The sequence below is a fragment of the Rattus norvegicus genome, chromosome 8 (assembly GCF_021556685.1).
Source record: "Rattus norvegicus strain SHRSP/BbbUtx chromosome 8, alternate assembly SHRSP_T2T, whole genome shotgun sequence".
Classification (NCBI taxonomy): domain Eukaryota; kingdom Metazoa; phylum Chordata; class Mammalia; order Rodentia; family Muridae; genus Rattus; species Rattus norvegicus.
In genome coordinates, this window is record NC_141541.1 from 122013078 (window position 1) to 122033790 (window position 20713).

The 20713-nt window shown below is 47.3% G+C and overlaps 1 protein-coding gene and 1 pseudogene across 12 annotated transcripts in view; one reads left to right on the forward strand and one right to left on the reverse strand.

Moving 5' to 3' along the window:
• Window positions 1–10962: 10962 nt before the first annotated feature.
• Window positions 10963–20713, reverse strand: part of Cnot10 (CCR4-NOT transcription complex, subunit 10) — a 49535-nt gene continuing 39784 nt past the window's right edge. For 6 of the 12 annotated variants that reach the window (XM_087562459.1, XM_087562458.1, XM_087562455.1 and 3 more), the window contains 6 exon segments: window positions 20480–20593; window positions 18870–19000; window positions 18089–18124; window positions 17775–17902; window positions 13337–13412; window positions 10963–11393 (listed from right to left, as the gene is read on the reverse strand). In XM_087562459.1, coding sequence (XP_087418585.1) covers window positions 11239–11393; window positions 13337–13412; window positions 17775–17902; window positions 18089–18124; window positions 18870–19000; window positions 20480–20593 — 640 coding nt within the window. In that variant the 3' untranslated portion in view covers window positions 10963–11238. 12 annotated transcript variants of the gene reach the window in all.
• On the forward strand, window positions 12051–12630 carry Rpl30-ps11 (ribosomal protein L30, pseudogene 11; annotated as a pseudogene).

The following is a 20713-nucleotide window of genomic DNA, read 5'->3' on the forward strand; positions in this document are numbered from 1 at the left end:
CAGAAGCCTCCTTTATCACTGTTAAACGGGCAAACATGGGTCTCAGTCCTCACATGGCAGAACACAACTGTCTTCAGTTCTGCGGGATCTAGCGCCCTCTTCTGGCCTCCATAGCTCCTGCACACATCCAGGCAAAACACACATAGACAATACATTTTTTTTTTTGGGGGGGGTTCTTTTTTTCGGAGCTGGGGACTGAACCCAGGGCCTTGCGCTTCCTAGGTAAGCGCTCTACCACTGAGCTAAATCCCCAGCCCCGACAATACATTTTTTTAAATGATAAATGTAATGTTTTTAATTTACTATTCAAGAGTTTCATGGCTGTATCGATGTATTTCAATTCTACACACCCCCAGTCCACTCTCCAACTCATCCTGGACGCCCCTCCACACTACCCTACCAATTTCATGTCCCTTCCTTTCCTTTTTTTTTTTTTTTTTTTGGAGCTGAGGACCGAACCCAGGGCCTCGCACTTGCTAGGCAAGCGCTTTACCACTGAGCTAAATCCCCAACCCGTCCCTTCCTTTCCTTAAGATTTCCAATCGAGGACTGGAGAGATGGCTCAGCGGGTAAGAGTCCCGAGTTCAATTCCCAGCAACTACATGCTGGTTCACAACTATCTGTAATGGGATCCTATGCCCTCTTCTAGTGTGCGTGAAGACAGCTACAGTGTCCTCATATAAATAAAATAATCTTTAAAAAGAAATTTCCCATTAATCCCGATTAGTGCTGCACATATGTGTCTGGGTGTGGGGCCATCGACTGGAGCGTAGCCATCCTACCAGAGACCACATACCTACACAAAACTGACTCTCCCAAACAGACAGTTTGTCTTTGTTTAGTCGCTTTTAGATCTGTTTTATGGGTCTGAGTATTCTGTCTGTGCAAGAGGCAGCCAGAAGAGGGCATGGGATCTCCTGGAACTGGAGTTCCAGATGGTTGAGCAAACAAGTGGGTGCTGGGAACTGAAGTCAGGTCCTCTGCAAGAGGAACAACACACACACACACACACACACACACACTCACTCACTATGTAGCTCTGACTGGTCTTAAACTCACAGAGGGGACAGGTATCCCCATTTCTCCATCTGTCATAGCATCCTGTCTCTAAGTGCCCCCCTGAAATGATACTTCTGTGAAGACTATCAAATGCTATGCTATGGGGGGGGACCCCAGGACCACTGGGCTACACCCCAAACCCCAGTTACTCTTGTTCTGCCTCTTGGGTTGGGCTCCCACGCTTCATCTAAGTTTGGCTTGGAGTTCTTCAGACTTTAACCTGTGGCTGGGGCTTCCTCTTCAGTTCTCTTCTAGAACTGGGTGCTGTTTTTTTTTTTGCCAAGAGCAGGTTCCTAGATGGGCCTTAAAAGGTTGACTGACTTTCAACTGACCAACAGTTGACTTTCAATTATTATCGTCATTAATTTCCAGAGAAGTATGTTCTATGTAATGGTTGTTATTTGATTTCGTTGTTTGTTTTTAAGACGTTTTTCTTTGTAGCCCTGGCTGTTCTCTGCAACTCACCGAGATCTGTCTGCTTCTATCTCCCGAGTGCTGGGATTAAAGACACAGGCAGTCAACCACTCCTTCCTGGCCTCCTCTGAGTTTTGTTTTTGTTCGTGGGTGTTTCGCTTCATGTATGTCTGTGCACCACTTGCAGTTCCCGGGGTAAACCAGAAGAGGGCGTCGGACTCCCTGGGACTGGAACTACGGATGGCTGCGAGCCAGCCTGTGGGACCTGAGAATTGAACCCCGGTCCTTTAGAAGAGCAGCCAGCCAGCCAGCTTTTAACTGTAGAGCCATCTCTCCAATTCCTTTTTTTTTTTTTTTTTTTTTTTTTGGTTCTTTTTTTCGGAGCTGGGGACCGAACCCAGGGCCTTGCGCTTCCTAGGTAAGCGCTCTACCACTGAGCTAAATCCCCAGCCCCCATCTCTCCAATTCCTGTCGTTTTTCTTTTCTTTTCTTTTCTCTTCTTCTCTCTTTCTTTTTTTTTTTTTTTAAGACAAATTCTCACTCCAGAGTTCAGATTGACTTGGAACTCACCAAGCTTAAACTTAGAGCAATCCATCTGCCTCAGTCTAGGGACTACAGGCATTTATAGGCATTTGTCACAGTGTCAGCTGAAATACTTATTAATGGTATTTATCCAATTAATAGATGCTTGCCTGGCCCAGAGACGGCATAAAGCCATAAAATAATTGTCCTTGACAAATACTTGGATCACTTAACTAAAGCAGTATTTTTCCTTTCTTAACCATTCTTCAAAGACTCAGTTCAAATCTCAGCAACCACGTGGTGGCTCACAACCATCTGTAATGAAATCAGATGCCCTCTTCTGGTGTGTCGGAAGACAGCTACAGTGTACTCACATATATGAATAAATAAAACTAAAACAAACAAACTAAAAACCCAAAAAATTCTCAGGCAGAAAAGACCCAAAAAAGTACAGAGAAGGGTCTCCTTATACCTTCACCCACAGAGCAAAGATAAGTCAAGGAACCGAAGCAAATGAAATACATTAAGTAATCTATTATGGCAAGCATTAAAATCTAAATAATGAAAAAAAAAAACAAAAAAACGAATTAAAAATGGCTCACATTTACTCAGCTAAAAAAATCATTAGCCACGGAAGTAAAACAAAGCTATATAAAACCAATTAGTTGAAGAATTGGTCAAATAAGTAAAAACAAAATAACTAGAAGAAGTGAATAAACTGGTAAGGAACGAATGAAGCAATCTCAGCTATCAGTGAAGAAATCGGAGAATTTGGTGGACCGGACAGATGCATCTGTTCCGCGCTGCCGCTAGGAGGCGCTCGGTGTCCCCGGGTCCCCGCGGGTTCCCGGCTGCGTCCGGAGCCTCTGTTATCCAAGGGGATCCCGCGGGCCGGCTGTGCGGCTTTGCACTGTGTCCCCTTCCCGGTTGTCCCCGCTGGGATCAGCTTGGAAGTCGTGGCAAGCGTCACATCGTGTGCAGGATACCCTGGTCACAAGGACACAGATCGCAGCTGGACCACAGATGCTCCAATGATTTCCTTGGTGGGACAGCCGCAATAAAGTTGTTTCTGGTACATTAAAGGGTCAACACGTATGGAGAGAAAACTCCCCACCTGCGGGCTGCCTCTCTTAGCTTCCTGAGGTTTTAGCGGAGATGTGGACAGTGGCAACATGTTGGCAGCTGGCAATGGCCCGAGTCCCAGAAGCCCCCAATCAGGGCCGCGCTGGGGGGTGCGGGTGGGGGTGGGGACAGGGGCTGCTCATATGTTAATGTGGCGGTGACAATCGAGCGGGGCGCCCCAGCGCCTGGGGAAGCCAAGTCCGGAACAAAGCATTAGCATTTTCTCCAAGAGAAAGGACTGCATTCCTAGGAGGGGAGCGCAGCCCTCCCCATTCACACTGGGGACCACACAGAGTGCCTCTCGCGCCAAATGCAGCAAGGTTCGTTTTCGGCTTTTCTTTTGACCCGGGCGATGCATACGAAATGTAGATATTTCCCTAAACGCCGGCTTTGACATTTAATGCGTTCCTAAGTAGTCTGAAATGTGGACGGGATTAGGAGGAGGCTAGGGGCCCACCGGGACACTCGGGCAAATCCCCCTAAATCCTCCAAGACAATTGTGTGTCACCACACGGATTCGCTTTGCCCCAAATGAGGAGGCTAATGAACTTCACTGCCTCCTCCCGTGGCAGCCCACTCGCACCCGGCAAAGCCTCTGCGCCCCTCTCCCAGCTTTGTGTTTACTTTAGGCCGGGCCAGCTGGCTTCTAGGACCCAGTCTGACCAATAACTCAGGCACCTATCCTGGGCCACTGCTCAATCCTCACCCCACGAGGGCCTGAAAGGCACAAATGCTGAGCTTGTGGCTACCCCGTTTCAGGTCGTTGTAACACTGCTAAGTAAGCCCAGAAAGAAAAATACCAGGTTACTTTATTGTACGTTGTGTTTTTGCCAGCACGTTATGTGCCCACGGAGGCCAGAAGAGGGCGTCAGATCCATTGAACTGGAGCTAGACGCTATGGTTTGGAGTCACCCTGTGAGTTCTGGGAATCGAGCCCTGTCCTATGCATGAAATGCACTCTATGTAACCGAGCCATATCTTTCCAGCTCCCCTCCCCCGTGTTAACTTTTTTTTTTTTTTTTCGGAGCTGGGGACCGAACCCAGGGCCTTTCGATTGCGCTCTACCACTGAGCTAAATCCCCAACACACCCCTCCCTCCCCCCGTGTTAACTTTCTTAATTCTCTTTTTCCCCCTCTTTGAGACAGATCTCATTATGAATCCCTGGGCTGGCCTGGAATTTGCTGTACAGACCAGAACGGCTTCAATCTCACATGTTTCAATGTCACTCAGATTTTGCAAATTTTTGTTTGTTGTTTGGTTGAGAGAAGGTTTCTCTGTGTAACCCTGTCTACACGGTGTAGTCCTAGAACTCAACCTAGCTGTCCTTGAACTCAGAGATCTGCCATTCTTTGTCTTCTGGTGTGCTGAGAGGCAGAGGCAGGTGGATCTGTGAGTTTGAGGCTAGCTAGATCTAATATCAGGACTAGCGAGACCGTTTCAAAAATAAACACCACTACTGTTGGACTTATGTGGTGGGAGTACCTTGGCAGATTACAGGCAAAGTATACCAGAAAGATCGTACCATGCAACATATCTTACGTAACAGATTGAGGGGGAGGTCAAAAGGCAGTCTTGGAGAGGGGACATGAGAGACCTAGACACCAAAAGAGAGCAGAATGATGGCCAGGACTTTTTAAAGGGTCTGGTGATGGCACAGATTAACTTAGTTGCTAAGGCCACTGAGTTGCTGAAGATAGGCTTGGGGTGTACCTGATTTCTACCCCATGCCCCCCAAAACAAAAACCAAACAACAAAAAAACAGCAGAACTTACTTATTTATTTATTTATTTATTTATTTATTTATTTATTTATTTTGGTTCTTTTTTTCGGAGCTGGGGACCGAACCCAGGGCCTTGTGCTTCCTAGGCAAGCGCTCTACCACTGAGCTAAATCCCCAACCCCCAGAACTTATTTATAACAGTCTTGGGTGCTAGGTTCAGTCTCCATTACTGTGGTGGTTTCTCTCCCTACATGGATCAGGATGTAGCTCTGTTGTTTCCCCAGCACCACTTCCTGCTTCCTGCCACCATGTTCCCTGCAATGAAGATAACAAACTGAACCTTAGAAATTGTAAGCCTGGGCTGGAGACATGGCTCAGCGGTTAAGAGCACTGACTGCGGGGTTGGGGATTTAGCTCATCGGTAGAGCGCTTGCCTAGCAAGCGCAAGGCCCTGGGTTCGGTCCCCAGCTCCGGAAAAAAAAAAAAAAAAAAAAAAAAAGAGCACTGACTGCTCTTCCAGAGGTCCCGTGTTCAAATCCCAGCAACCACATGGTGACTCACAACCATCTGTAAAGGGATCTGATGCCCTCTTCTGGTGTGTCTGAAGACAGCTACTCATATATAATAAAGAGAGAAATCTTAAAAATTGTAAGCCAACCCCAATTAAGTGTTGCCCTTTATAAGTGTGGCTGTGGTCACGGTGTCTCTTCACAGCAATAGAATAGTGGCTCAGACAACTGCCACAAAATAGCTAAGTAAATAAAACTTTATTTTTCTTTTTTTTTCTTTTTCTTTTTCTTTTTTTTTGGAGCTGGGGACCGAACCCAGGGCCTTGCAGTTGCTAGGCAAGCGCTCTACCACTGAGCTAAATCCCCAACCCCGTTGTTTTTCTTTTTAAAGATTTATTATATATGAGTACATCCAGTCTGTGGGCCAGGCTTCTCCTCTACCATCATCCAATTGTACTTTTTTTTGTTTTTTTTTTTTTTTTAAAGATTTATTTATTTATTATATATAAGTACACTGTAGCTGTCTTCAGATACACCAGAAGAGGGCATCAGATCTCTTTACAGATGGTTGTGAGCCACCATGTGGTTGCTGGGAATTGAACTCATGACCTCTGGAAGAGCAGTCGGGTGCTCTTAACCGCTGAGCCATCTCTCCAGCCCTGTACTTTGTTTTTATCAGTATATTAACTTTTTTATGTATTTTGCCACAGCACAGGAATGGAGGTCATAGAACACTTTGCAGTAACTGGTCCTCTCCTTCTACCACGGGGGACCTCAGGACTAATCTCAGTCCATCTGGCTTGTTGGTAAATTCCTTTTCCCACTGAACTACTTCATTTTCCCTTTTTAATTGTGTGTAGAGTTCTGCCTGCATGTACACTTGCACACTAGAAGAGAACATCGGATTCCATTATAGATGGTTGTGAGCCACCATGTGGTTGCTGGGAATTGAACTCAGGATCTTTGGAGGAGTAGTCAGTGTTCTTAACCTCTGAGCCGTTTCTCCAGCCCTCATCTGCCCTTTTTTAAGAGATGGAGCCTTATGTAGCCCAAGCTGGCCTTGTTGTGCCTCATTCATGAGTCAAAAAAATCTACCTAGGAGCTGACTCCGATGTGATCACATTAGGGTCTCTCTATTACAAACTCGAGTTTGGGCTTACTCACTCCAACGCACAAGATGGTTTGGTGAAGCAGGCCTGACCTCTCATCGGGACAAGGTTTTAAAGGAAATGGGAGCAAGTGAGGGGGTGTCCATCCCGGCAAGCATCTAACTAATGGAATGAATATTGTAAACCCACGGGCGGGCACTCTGAAGCAATACCGAGTACAATCACAAACGGTCTGAAAGGACATCTGAAACAATCAGACTAATCTTTGATTGACTGTTGTTAGGAGTAGCTAGGGAGGGACTCTGGCCAAGGGCAAGCCATGGGGTCCTTCCTGGTACTTGGGTGCAGCTGTGGGTCAAATTCTTCAGGCTTTTTTTTTTTTTTTTCCAAGAAGGAGGCTGTTCCCAAGACAGAGTAGGTCTGGCCTCTCAGCCTCAAACTCCATGTAGCCCAGGCTGGCCATGAACTCCTTACCTTCTAGTGTCTCAGAATGCTGCCATGACAGGCAAACCATCGTACTAGGGTTTCTGAAGTGCTGGGCATGTGGTCCAGGACTCCCTGTATGCTATACCTCTACTGCCTGAGCCACAAAAGGATCCCACTTGAGTCCTCACATTGCGGGGTAACAGAACACTTGCTCTTTACAAACGGCCTGGGAAAGCCGTGCATGATAGTAGACACCTTGTCATCTCGGCATCTGGAGGATGAGCAGGGCACTGTGGAACACGCTCTTCATTCCAGCACTCAGGAGGCAGAGGCAGGTGGATCTCTGTGAGTTCAGAGCCAGCCTGGTCTACAGAGTGAGACCCTTGTCTCACATGACCATTGTCTGCTCTTGCAGAGGGTATGGGTCCCACTCCTACCACATACTCAGTAGTGGGGCTCACAAGCACCTGTGACTCCAGTAACAGAAACCCCAGAAGAACACCTATACATGGATGGCCGGAGGTCAGTTCTCAGTTCACATAACACTCCACTCCCACAGCCCCTGAAGCAGCCTGGCTCCACTATGTGCGACCTGAGCTGCTAAGGGAGGCCCATTCTGAGGTAGCTCTCCGCCCATTTGCCTTTGACTGGGCCTGAGAAGCCAGCAGGTGTGGCTGTAGTGATATTTGTGAGAGTGGCCTCCTCAGTGCCACAGGTGGTGGAACTGCTTGGGCAGGGTTAGGTGTGGCCTTGTTGGAGGAGCTGTGGCGTTGAGGGCCAACCGTGAAGTTTCCACTCTTTGCCTTGTGCTTGCTGATTAAGATGTGAGCTTTCAGCTACTGCTCGAGCCCTGTGTTCCTGCTATGATGATCATGAACTCTTCTTTTTCCCCATCTTTATTAAATTGGGTATTTCTTATTTACATTCCAAATGTTATTCCCTTTCCCCGTTTCCATGCCAACATCCCCCTAGCCCTTCCCCCTCCCATTGCTCATGAACTCTTAGCCCTCTGAAACTGTTAGGCCCCAAACATGCTGCCAAGATAATTAAGGCAGCTGGTATATACACGTCCCATGGTAAAGTGGTCTCTGGAGCAGGGCTCTGAGGGGAGGGAAGACGCCAAGGAACATCCCTAAATGAAAAACACCTGCCCGGCACGGCACCTTGTCAGCAGTGGAGGCCAGTCCCTTTATCTAAGGGACATCAACATTAATTTCCAAGTTCAAGAAATTCTGTCGGCCTGTCAACAAATTCTCAGAACCGCAGTCTTACAACACGCACACCTTATTTTGTGGAACTTGTACATTCTTGCTTGCATTTTGAACTTGGCAGGTAGCCAAGGCAGACCTGAGCTCCTGCTCCACTTCTTGTGTGCTGGGACCACCCCAGCCAGGTTTATGTAGCGCAGGGGATGGAATCAAGGCCTCGTCCGTGCTGGCAAGCAAACGTGCTAATGGGCTACAGCAGCAGCTCCTTCCAGAGGGATCTGCAGTGATCCTTGAATTGCCTGGTAAGGGTCCTAAGTCTAGAACAGGCTGAAGCAGGCCAGATCAGGGATGTGCCTGTCTCTCTGGTTTTGAATTTTATTGTTTGCTTTTGTTGTTGTTGTTGTGTTTCCTGTTGTTGTTTATTTTTTTGTTTTTGAGATAGGGTGTCACTATGTAGCTTTGGCCGCCCTGGAACTATGAACTTAAGAGAAGCCTCTGCCTTCCAATTACAGTGATTAAAGGGGTGCCTCACCATGCCAAATATCGACCTATCGATGTACCTATCAATTGATCTATTCATCCATCCACCTATCATCCATCTATCTACCCATCGATCTATCATCTGTCTGTCTTCCTGTGCACTTATGTGTATGTGTGTAAAAGTAACTTTTATTCCAAAATTGTCATGTTAGAGGGTTGCTGCTGAATAAGCTCACCTTTTCTCAACTGTCAGGCTGGTTCAACTCAGCTGTTCTGGCTGACTGATTCAATCTGGCTTCTCTCAGTTCCTCACTGAATTGTTCTGCATGGCCTCAAACTCTGGCAATTTGTTCTCACCTTCTGGATCCTTCTCATTCTCTGGCTCATTCTGTCTTCACCTGTAACCTGTTTCTGTAAAACTGCATCCCCCCGCCCCATAGAGGGGGTGAGTAGTAGACATCTGGAAGGGGGTTGAAGCTAGAACCACACGCAGGCTAAGTATTGAGCTGTATCTTCAGCTTTCCTTTTTAGATTTATTTATTATATAAGTACACTGTAGCTGTCCTCAGACACACAACAAGAGGGCATCAGATCCCATTACAGATGGTCATGAGCCACCATGTGGGTGCTGGGAATTGAGCTCGGGATCTCTGGAAAGCAGTCAGCGCTCTTAACCATTGAGCCATCTCTCCATCTCTAGATATCACTTTTTTTTTTTAAGATTTATTTTATTTAGGGGTTGGGGATTTAGCTCAGTGGTAGAACACTTGCCTAGCAAGCGCAAGGCGCTGGGTTCGGTCCTCAGCTCCAAAAAAAAAAAAAAAATATTTTATTTATACACGTACACTGTAACTGTCTTCATACACACCAGAAGAGGGCATCAGATCCCATTACAGATGGTTGTGAGCCACCATGTGGGTGCTGGGAATTGAGCTCAGGATCTCTGGAAGAGCAGTCACCCCTCTTTTTTTTTTTTTTTTTTGGTTCTTTTTTTCGGAGCTGGGGACCAAACCCAGGGCCTTGCGCTTCCTAGGTAAGCGCTCTACCACTGAGCTAAATCCCCAGCCCCACAGTCACCCCTCTTAACCGCTGAGCCATCTCTCCACCCCTAGATATCACTTTCTTTTTTTTTTCTTTTTTTTTTCTTTTGGTTCTTTTTTTTCGGAGCTGGGGACCGAACCCAGGGCCTTGCGCTTCCTAGGCAAGCGCTCTACCACTGAGCTAAATCCCCAACCCCTAGATATCACTTTCAAACATGGCTGCTTCCTTCGATAAATTAAGCCTACTTTCACTGTTAGGGAATACAGGTATGTATGTACTAAGAACCCGTCTACATTCTAGCCAGATCACAGATCACAGTGTAACCCATGGCGTGTCTGCGTTCCAGCTGATCACATAGACCCAGAGCAGCCCTGTTGATGGATGAAAACTACACGTGTGAGCGCACCGAGCTTCTGTGCGCCTCATCTGTGCAGGTGCTGTCTGAGACCTGAAGATGCTGTCAGATGCTCTTGGGGCTGGGAGTTGTGAGTCACGTGGGTGGAGGGACCAGAACTCTGGTTCTTAGAAGACCAGCAGAGCTCCTTGCCACTGAGCCATGTGTCCAGCCCCACTGTCAGGAACTTCAGTAAATGACGCCTATGGTGTCAGTTATCTCCTTTAAACTCAATTGTACCCTGTGGTGTTTCAGTGATAACGGCCTCAGAGGCTCATAGGTTCCAATGTCTGGTCACCAGGGAGAGGCACTATGTGAAAGGACTAGGAGGTATGGCCTTGTTGGAGGCAGTGTGTCACTGAGAGTGGGCTTTAAGGTTTCAAAAGTCCACACCAAGCCTAGAGTCTCTCTTGGCCTATGGACCAGGCAGGACATGGCTCTCACTCCAGTACCACATGTGCCACCAAATTCCCTGCCACGATGGTACTGGACTAACCCTGCCACTGTAAGCCAGCCCCAGTTAAATGCTTCCCTTTTGCATCTCTTCACAGCAACAGAGCAGTGACTAAGACAGACCCTGGAGGGTTGGGGACTTAGCTCAGTGGTAGAGTGCTTACCTAGGAAGCACAAGGCCCTGGGTTCGGTCCCCAGCTCCGAAAAAAAAGAACAACAACAAAAAAAAAAGACAGACCCTGGAGGTGAGCATGAGTTTACCTCACTTCCTGTACCCCAAGAAGAACTTCTGAAATGCTTAGAGCAGATATTTGTTAGTTCTTTCTTTCTTTTTTTTTTTTTTTTTGGTTCTTTTTTTCGGAGCTGGTGACCGAACCCAGGGCCTTGCGCTTCCTAGGTAAGCGCTCTACCACTGAGCTAAATCCCCAGCCCCTGTTAGTTCTTTCTTTTCAACCTTAACAATAAATCAGTTGCTAAACTATTTCAAAACAGACCACAAAACTGTTCTGATAAGAACATGTTTTAATGCCTAGACACAGACATACCAACACAATGGTTCACAATTAAAAGACTTGCAGAGATTAAATAAAAGCTGACAGTGGGTTATGAGTCCTTAGTTTTAAGTAAGCCTCTGCCATAAAACCGAGGGGTGCACTCGTCTCAAACCGCCTTCCGGCCAGCACTGTTGCCACTGTATTTCCTCTACTGCCTTTCCTGTGGACAACTGAGAGGCCCTCAACACGCCCTGGGCCTCAGGTACAGCTCCTCCACAGCGAGCGCTCACTTCCTCTGTACCGTGGTGAATGCCGGCATCTGGATGGGCTGGATGGGGTGCACAGGCTGGAATACTGTCTTCTTCCTCACATCGGAGTGCGCCTTTACTGCAGGGAGCAGCTGGTTCCGTTTGATCATCTGCAAGGCCAGCTGCGTGTTACCTAGAGAAACACAGTCCATTAAAGAGAGCAGGCACACAGCACTGTACAGAGCAAGGTGACAGAAGCCTGAAAAGGAGATGACGGAGTCCTAGACAGCTCTGCTCTCTTGCCCCAGCTGGACGAGGAACTGATGCCCAGACAAGTTTTTATAACTCAGGCAGGCTGTACAACAGAAGGGGTTCAAGGGATTCAGGCCTACCACCTCCTATAGACATCCTGGCTTTCAGTCAGCCAGGCCCTCAGAGTGCCAGGCATTTAATTAGTCTCTTCAACTATAAAAACAGAAGATGCTGGAGAGATGGCTCAGAGGTTAAGAACACAGGCTGCTCTTCCAGAGGACCCAGGTTCAATTCCCAAGTGCCTGGCTTTGATTTTTTTTTTTTTTTGACAATTCTTGTAAAATGCGTGTGGAGCAGTGGAATATACATTTAATCACATACATTAGTTAAGAGGCAGAGGCTGCTGGATCTATAAGTTTGTGGCCAGTTTGGTCTACACAGTAAGTTCCAGACCAGCCAGGGCAACATAGTGGAACCCATTACAAACACAAAAGAATAAAAATAACAGATAAAAAAATAACAACCAGCCCTTTCTCGCTCCCCAGCCATCTTGGCGTTTGATCTTGGTTGGGGGTTGTCCCGCACCTAAGGCAAGAAGATGGTGGCTGCAAAGAAGACGGAAAAAGTGGGCTGGGGAGATGGCTCAGCGGTTAAGAGCACTGACTGCTATTCCAGAGGTTCTGAGTTCAATCCCCAGCAACCACATGGTGGCTCACAACCATCTGTAATGGGATCCGATGCCCTCTTCTGGAGTGTCTGAAGCTATAGTATACTCATATACATAAAATAATTAAAAAAAAAAAGACGAAAAAGTCTCTGGAGTCCATCAACTCTAGGCTCCAGCTTGTTATGAAAAGTGGCAAGCACGTGCTGGGGCACAGACAGATCTGAAGACGATCAGACAAGGCAACCTGGTTATCCTCACCAGCAACTGCCCAGCTTTGAGGAAATCTGAAATAGAGTACTATGCCACGTTGGCTTAAACTGGTGTCCATCAGCACAGTGGCAATAACACTGAATTGGGCACAGCGTGTGGAAAATACTACAGAGTATGCACACTGGCTGTCAGTGACCCAGGTGATTCTCATATTATTAAAAGCACGCCAGAATAGACCGGTGAGAAGAGAAGTAAACAAGAAAGTTTTCCTTTAATAAAACTTTGCCAGAGATCCTTTTAAAAAACAAACCCAAACCAAACCAAACCAAAAAAAAGAAAAAAAAAAAAAAAACCCAAAAAACAAAGAACAAAACAAAAAAAACCCAACCAAACAAAAATACTGCGCTGTGCAATTCCAAGCAAGCAGCACCGTGGTCTACGTTCTCAATTAAGAGTCAGTCAGCTGCTCATGACAAACTTCATGTGGGCTGGAGAGGTGGCTCAGTGGTTAAGAGCACTGTCTGCTCTTCCAGAGGTCCTGAGTTCAAATCCCAGCAACCACATGGTGGTTCACAACCATCTGTAATGGGATCTGATGCCCTCTTCTGGTGTGTCTGAAAACAGACAGTATGCTCATGTATAATAAACAAACAAACCAACCTTTAACAAGGCGGCCAAGCTCACGTTCAGGGACCGATTCTGAGGTCAGAAGTCAATGCTTTGCATTTTTCAGACTTTAATTTATGAGCAGGGCTCTGTGTGTCAAAACCTTGAGGGGCAGCACTTAGAAAACATGGTCCAAGTTCTCAGGACTGGGAAGCTTTACACTATTATTCTTTTGGAGACAGAGAAGTCTTGATCACATGACTCTCCTGCCTCTACCTTTCAAGTGCTTTAATTCTAGGGACAGACCAGCATGCCTTGTCCTGAGTTTGAATCTGAAGAGAGATGGCAGATACACCAAAACTCTCGAGCACTTTGAAAGTCAACACTCTGAAGAGACTTACCATTCTGCAGCTCAAGGTAGACCGCCAGCAGGATGGCCTCAGGGGGCACCTCTTTAGGATGGATCATTGATGCCGCCTTTGCCCATGAGAGAGAGAGACCAGTGAGAGCCAACAGTTTAGGATACAACTCCAAGAACCACAACAGACACCCAGTCCTCAGAAACACTCTCCATGAGAAGCTGGCCAGTTGACTTGGGGTCTCAGGTTCTCAGGACCCCTTGACCCTGAGCTGTCTCCCAGCTGCCTTTGCTTTTACAGTGTAAAAGCTCACACTGTAGCCCAGGATGGCCTCACACTGAGTGTCCTGTGCTTGGAGTCATCATGCTTGGCTGTTTGTGGCTAAAGGGATGACAGGCCTTCACCACAGGCCTGGGTATAGGGTACAGGAATCTATCACTTCACTTAGCATTGAAACCTACCTACTATTAGACTTAACATGTACTTTCCCTCATGTATGACATGAAAATGTAGGCTCCCAGCCTCCTCCCAATTCCCCAGTGCTGCTTTTAGCTCCCCCACCCCTTGATTACTTTTGAGACAGCAACCCTAAAGTATTCAGCCAAGGATGACCCTGAACTCATCCGGGCCTCTACCTGGCTCTGAGTTACAGGTCTGTATGACTTTACCTAAAAAAATTTTTTTTTAGGTCAGTTTATTTTTATGTGCATGTGTTTTGTCTGTTTGTGTATGTGCACCCATCCATACCCAGCAAACTGAGGAGGTCAGAAGGAAGCAGGAGATCTTCGGGAACTCGAGTTATACATGGTTGTAGGCCACCAGGTAAATCCTGGGATCCAAACCTGAGTCCTCTGCAAGAGCAAGCGCTCTTACCAGCAGCGCTGTCACCAGGGGGTGGTACACCCCTTAATCTCAGTAGATTAAGGGTCAGAGGCAGGTGGGTGTCTGAGTTCAAGGCCAGCGTGGTCTACAGAGTGAGTTCTGAGATAGCCAGAGCCAGAGTTAGAGAAATCCTGTCTCAAAAACAAACAAACAAAAGAAGCTGAGCCATCTTTCTAGTTCCTAATTCCTTTTTTCCTTTCTGTTCATTTGTGTGTGACAGTGTGTGTGTGGGTGGTGTATGTGCCACAGTACACAGTGGAGGTCAGAGGACATCTCCTACAAGCTGCTTCCACCAATGGTCCTGGGAGAGTTGAACTTAGGCCATCAGGCTTGACATCAAGTGACTTCACCAGTGGATCATCTTCCTGTCCTGTGTTCCTCACAGAGGTCAGACCTCATGGATCTCGGGAGCTGGAGTTACAGGTGACTGTCAGCACATCACATGGTGTTCTGTCTGCTCTGACTGCCGAGCCACCTCTGCAGCTCCTCAATTCTACGTCTTCACCTCCATCTCTTCTTCTTGAAAGGGTTTCTTACTGATAGCCATGAAATGTCTGGGACTTGCTCTGTAGATCTGGCTGTCATTAAATTCAGAGGTCTCCCTGCCTCTGCCGACCACCGAAGGTCGCAGTGTCCGCTTGTTACTGTGAGATGGTTGTCATGAAGTCGTTCAAGCTGACCCTAACAGTCCAAGCGTCCTGCCGCAGCCTCTGCAGACAGACCTGTGTTCCTCCTTTCCTGGGAGCTCTCACTGCTCTCTGCCCATTAGGGTCTACACTCCAGTCACATGAACAAGTTTACTCCTGTCTCTTCTGAACAAAAATCTTTTTGGGAGTGTGGGGGTTCAGACAGAGTTTCTTTGGGTAGCAATGGCTGTCCTGGAACTCTGTAGACCAGGCTGGCCTTAGACTCTGAGTTTCACCCGCCTCTGCCTCCTGATGCTGGAACTAAAGGTGTGCACCCCAATACCTGGCTAGTTTGTTTGTCTGAGACAGGGTCCCTCTGTGTAACCCTGGCTGTCCTCTCCAGGACGGCTAACAGTTGCATTTACAACACCATCTGCAGGAAGACTCATTGGTGGCATAAGGCTTCACCTCCAGGACAAGAGGCTCACTTTGGCTACAAAGCGAGACTCTACCTCAGCAGACACACACTGTGCTTCTGAGTGAATTAACCTGCAGATTTAAGCAGAGCTGCCTCAGACTCCACATCAACTCACCACAGCTCACCGCAGCTTCCTCTGACACTGGACTGAGAACGGGAGTCTGCTTGCTAAGATCACAGGCAAATTCCTTGTGTCTGTCCCCAGGAGTCACGGGGCTGTTTCCCCACCGCTTTGCTTCTTCTTTTAATCCAACTAGGAAAATACTCTTGTGCAAATACTCCTGCCCCGTCCCCTTCAATTTACCTGAGGCAAGGTCTCTTGCCGCAGCCCAGCCTGGCCTTACATTTTTAGTAAGCAATGTGAAATACCACGGAAGGCAGGCTGGGAGTGATGCAGATGTGTACTGCTGCGCTTCTAACCCAGAGCCGGGCCACCCCTGCCTCCAAGTGCACCACCCCACCCCTCGCTCTTTAGCTCTTAAGATGTGCTCTCTCGTTCTCCCATCACAGGCGGCTAACAGCTTGCTCTAGAAAGTCAAGTGCTATCTATGCCTGCAGGTGTGGCTTTACGTGGGCAGGAGCACCACTACACTTGGTGGATACTCACGTCTTTATTTTTTTGGAGGGAAGGAGGGGCTGAGATGATTCAGGGTAAAGGAAATAATTAAGTTAATGACCTCAAGTTGTCTTCTAACTTACACACACACACACACACACACACACACACACACACACACACACACACCTGTTCATGTGCACGGTCTTCTTTAAGTTCTATTTTCTCTTAGGGCTAGTAAACACAGGCCATTTGCTGTCACTCTTTTCATGGACCACAGTCCCTATGTATGTATGTATGTATGTATGTATGTATGTATGTATGTATGTATCTATCTATCTATCTATCTATCTATCTATCTATCTATCTATCTCCTTTACTAGGATAAGAGAATTCAAGGTAACGACTTTCTGAGACTTAATGGCATTTGGCTGCTGACTGTTTGGAATCATGGGTAGGGATTTGGAAGCACTGGCTCAGAGCTCTTTCTGACTCTCCAAGTCACTGTTCTGTCATCCTAGACATGGTGGGCCTCCCAATTAACAATGACCCTGCCACTGGATTAATCCAAAGAATAGAGACCAAAAACAAACCTGAGACCCTGACAGGACTGACCTCATTTGTCTCTCCCTGCACGGCAATAGCCATGACCACCTACCATACAAGAACCAGAACAGGACTAAGACACTAACTGTAGATCAAAAGCCCTGCTGGCCACAGGGGCTGGGGGTCAGAGGGCATCAGAAGGGCTGGTGCATAAAGTTCCATCACTGACAAGAAATTTCACCTCTTTGCAGTTTATAGCTCACATACTCAGCCCCTCAAAGTTTTCCTGGAGAGATCAGCATCAAATGTTTGATTTTGTACTTGAAATGCTGACTAAATACCAAGCTCTCAGATGGTCATTGTCCACGATAGAGCTCGTCACTTGTGCACACCCCAGAGTTACCTGTGTGAGCTCACAGTGTATGGAAGCCACCATGTCTCCCGGGAGTCAGATCAGTCTCAGTCCCCCTAACAAAGTGAGAATGTAGGCTCTCTCATAATGTCTTTTTGTTTTGTTTTGTTTCTTGAGAGAGGGTTTCTCTGTGAAGCTCTGGTTGTCTTGGAACTGGCTCTATAGATCACGCTGGCCTCAGACTCACTGCCTGCGTCTGCTTCCTGAACGCCTGGATGAAAGGCATGCACCACGATGAACACCATGACCAAATCAATTTGGGAAGGACAGGGTTTGTTTCCACTCGTAGTTCACAGTCCGTCTTCCTGGGAAGTCAGGACAAGAACTCACACAGGGCAGGAACCATGAGGCAGGAGCTGATGCAGAGGCCATGGAGGATGCTGCTCACTGGCTTGCTCCTCATGGCCTGCTTTCTTAGAGAATCCAGAACCACCAGCCCAAGGACAGTATCACTTACATCAATCAGTAAATAAGAAACTGTCCTATAATCAGATCTTATGGAGGCATTTTTTCTTTTTTTTCTTTTTTTTTTTTTTTTAGTCTTTTTTTCCGGAGCTGGGGACCGAACCCAGGGCCTTGCGCTTCCTAGGTAAGCGCTCTACCACTGAGCTAAATCCCCAGCCCCTTATGGAGGCATTTTTTCAATTGAAGAGTCCTCTTCCCAAATGATTCTAGCTTCTATAAAGCTAATACAAACAAGCCAGCACACAGGGTCTCACTATGTGCTCTAGATGGCCTGGAACTCTTTGTAGGTAGGTCAGCCGACCTTGAACTCAGAGTTCTCACCTGTTTCTACCTCCCGAATACTGGGATTAAAAATATGCCCTACCATGTTCCCAAGAATATTTTAAACCTGGAAAAATATTTCAAGTGTTTAATAAATTGACCATAAACCTCAATCAAAAATCACAAACTCCATACACTCTCAGGTCCTCATGGCTGGTGTGCACGAAGGCTGCCCTCTCCCCATGTTCTCTCACCTGATGCAGACACTTGCGGGCCTTGTCATACTCGCTCCTCAGGCAGTACGCACTGCCCAGGTTGAAGAGCATCACAGTCCGGGCAGAGTTGACAGAACTGGGGTAGCACTGAGGGGCGCGTTTGCCAGCTGAGGAGAGAGCGTAGACACTGATGAAGGGGCTGTGCAGAGGACAGGAGAGCACCACTCCACCGCTGAGCACTTGAACAAAGCACTATTCCTCAGGCTGACAGATACACGGACACAGAGATGCAGGGTCTAAATCTTTGGGATGCAGGCCAGGCTACTTAAGGATTTACAAAACTTCTTACTTACAGGATTCCATTGCTTCATTTTCACCCTTGTCTGATCCTACAAATACATGAAAATAAATCTGAGGGCAGGACAACAGCACATCTTCTAAATACCTAAGTTTCTTACCAAGTAGGACCGTAATGAGTGCAAGTACTTGCTTTTGGTGTTGTGGAGGCCCTGTTAAAGGTGTCAGGATGCAACCTCACCACCACCCCACATGAGTTAGTCATGAAGAGGGGACCACATGGTCTCACAGAATCAGAAACTTAAACGTGACTGAAAATTGTTTGAAAACCATGTCTCCTCTTGCACAGAGGAATCAGTTCAAAGAAAAAAAGTGTCAGAACCAAACCCAAATAAATCTTAAGCCAGGTGGGTGGGCACAAACGCCTGTAAGCCTAGCACTCAAAAAGTCCAGCCAGGTCAGAGGATGGCACGAGCCTGGGCAAAAAGTGAGATTATATCTCTTTAAGACAAAGGGGAAGGGGTGTGGGGTGTGAGGAAGAAAGGAGGAAGGAAGGAGGGAGGGAGGGTAAGGTAAGGAGAAGGCAGGATGGAGGAAGGGAAGGGATGGAAGGGAAGAATCCTAACATGTCAGCCTCTGAGAATTTAGGCCACGTGACAAGCAGTTTCCCGGCCTTTCTTCGCCAACAATCAGTACACAGTAAGGACAGCCATAGGCATGGAGAGACTTCAAACTTCCTTCCCTTCACAACCATGCCCTTGGGTCCTACACATCCTGAGTTACACAGGACAGAAGTGGCGGCAGTGACCAGTTCTGATCAAATGTGTCCTCATTAACCTTGGTCCTGTTCATTTGAAGAGATTCCTAAAGAGACATCAGTGACATTCTCTGGGTTCAAGTGCGTAATGGCATCAGATATTCTGTCGAGGGAGATGAGGGCTTCTGCAGCATATAAATGGCCCAAAAACCTGAAATGAAAATGCAAATTCCAGTCTGAAGAACAGGTCATCACAGACATGCTTAATGCACAGTGACACTGGGCATGCGTTTCACATGCTTCACGTCTGTCCCTGAACTGAAAGCTAAGCTGATTTAGGTTACTGTAACCCAGAATGAAGGCTAACTCTTGACAACAAGCCTATTTCCTGACTCCAACCCATGTGCTAGAGAGAGCGAAGTCTTGTGAGCTGTTGTGCTCCTGTGATATATATGCACTACCCAAATCATCATTTGTACAAACACCACAGACAAGCAAACAAACAAATAGTGCGTGCCCACTCGGGAGGCAGAGGCAGCAGATCTCTGAGTTCAAAGCCAGCCTGGTCTACAGAGTGAGTTCCAGGATAGACAGGGCTACATAAAAAATTCTATCTTGAAAACTGAACCAAAACAAACTAAAACAAATAAAACCCAAAACCAACCCCACAAAACAACAACAAAATCCAAGTACAAAAACACCGAAGGACCCAAGTCCAACCCCCGTAAGTCAGAAGAACTATTTCCAAGCAAAGCCACCAGCTAAGCACCACAGCAGCAGCATGGGAAGCCCCATGCCTGCCACCCGACTGTGAGGCCACCGCTCACATCACAGAGCCACGGCAGGACCCACGGCCGCCCTCCATGAGGTAGAGTGTGTGAGAAGTGCCTCTGGAGTTGTCCTCCTCTTCCCTGTGAATGTGGCACACGTGCTGGGGCCCTTGCACACCTACATTCACACAACTAGTAATAAATTACATTTACAACTCCTCAGACAAGACAAAGTGAAAGAGAGAAAACCCACATCATAAGCCAGGTGCGGTGGAGCAGAGCTTCAGTTCTCACACAGGAGGCAGAGGTGAGCAGCCAGGCCCCCAGGGCCACATACTCAAGCTCTATCTAAAAGTAAAGAAAATCTGCACTGTGACCCACATACCCCAGGCTGCCTCACACCTTTAACTTCTGGTCCTCGTGTCCGTGACCACACCTCTCGGGATGACATGTATGTGGCACATGCCATGTGGATGCTGTACCTGAACCCGGGGCTTCATGCACGTGAGGCAAGCACACTATGGGCCAAGTCACATTTGTGGGATTTTTTTGTATTTGTTTGTTTTGCTTTTAAAGATAGGGCTCTGGTCTGGCTTTGAACTCAAAGCAACTAATCCTCTTGTCTCAATTTCTAGTTCTAGGCTTACAGTTATGAGCTACCATTGCCTGTCTGTCCTTCCTTCTTCCCTCCTTTTCTTAACCTGAGACAGGGTCTCAAGTAGCTCAAGATAACTTGGTACATATATGAGCCTAGATGTGAATTTCTGATCTTGCATCTCCTAAGTCCCAGGACTAAAGTCTTATACCTGCACACAGGCTTTCTTCACCGGCACACATCCAACTGGAGAATAAAAGCCAGCCGTGTAGAGAGCAAGCAGAGACTTTGAAACAAGTGAGCGTGCAGGTGAAGTCACACTTACTTAAGAGAGCCAGACAGCTTGGGCTGCTGCAGGAGCTGATCTGCATGGTTCAACGCCATGAGGTTGTCACCTAAGGCCAGGGCCACATAAGCACTGCAAGCAAGGATGGAGCACCTACAACACAGAGAGAGAAGGCCGGACTCAATTACTCGTGGGTGGACAGTGCCTTTGTCCAATACTGAAAGGCTGTGAAAACAAGTAAGGTTTAAGATGAGGAGACTGTACGGAGGTGAG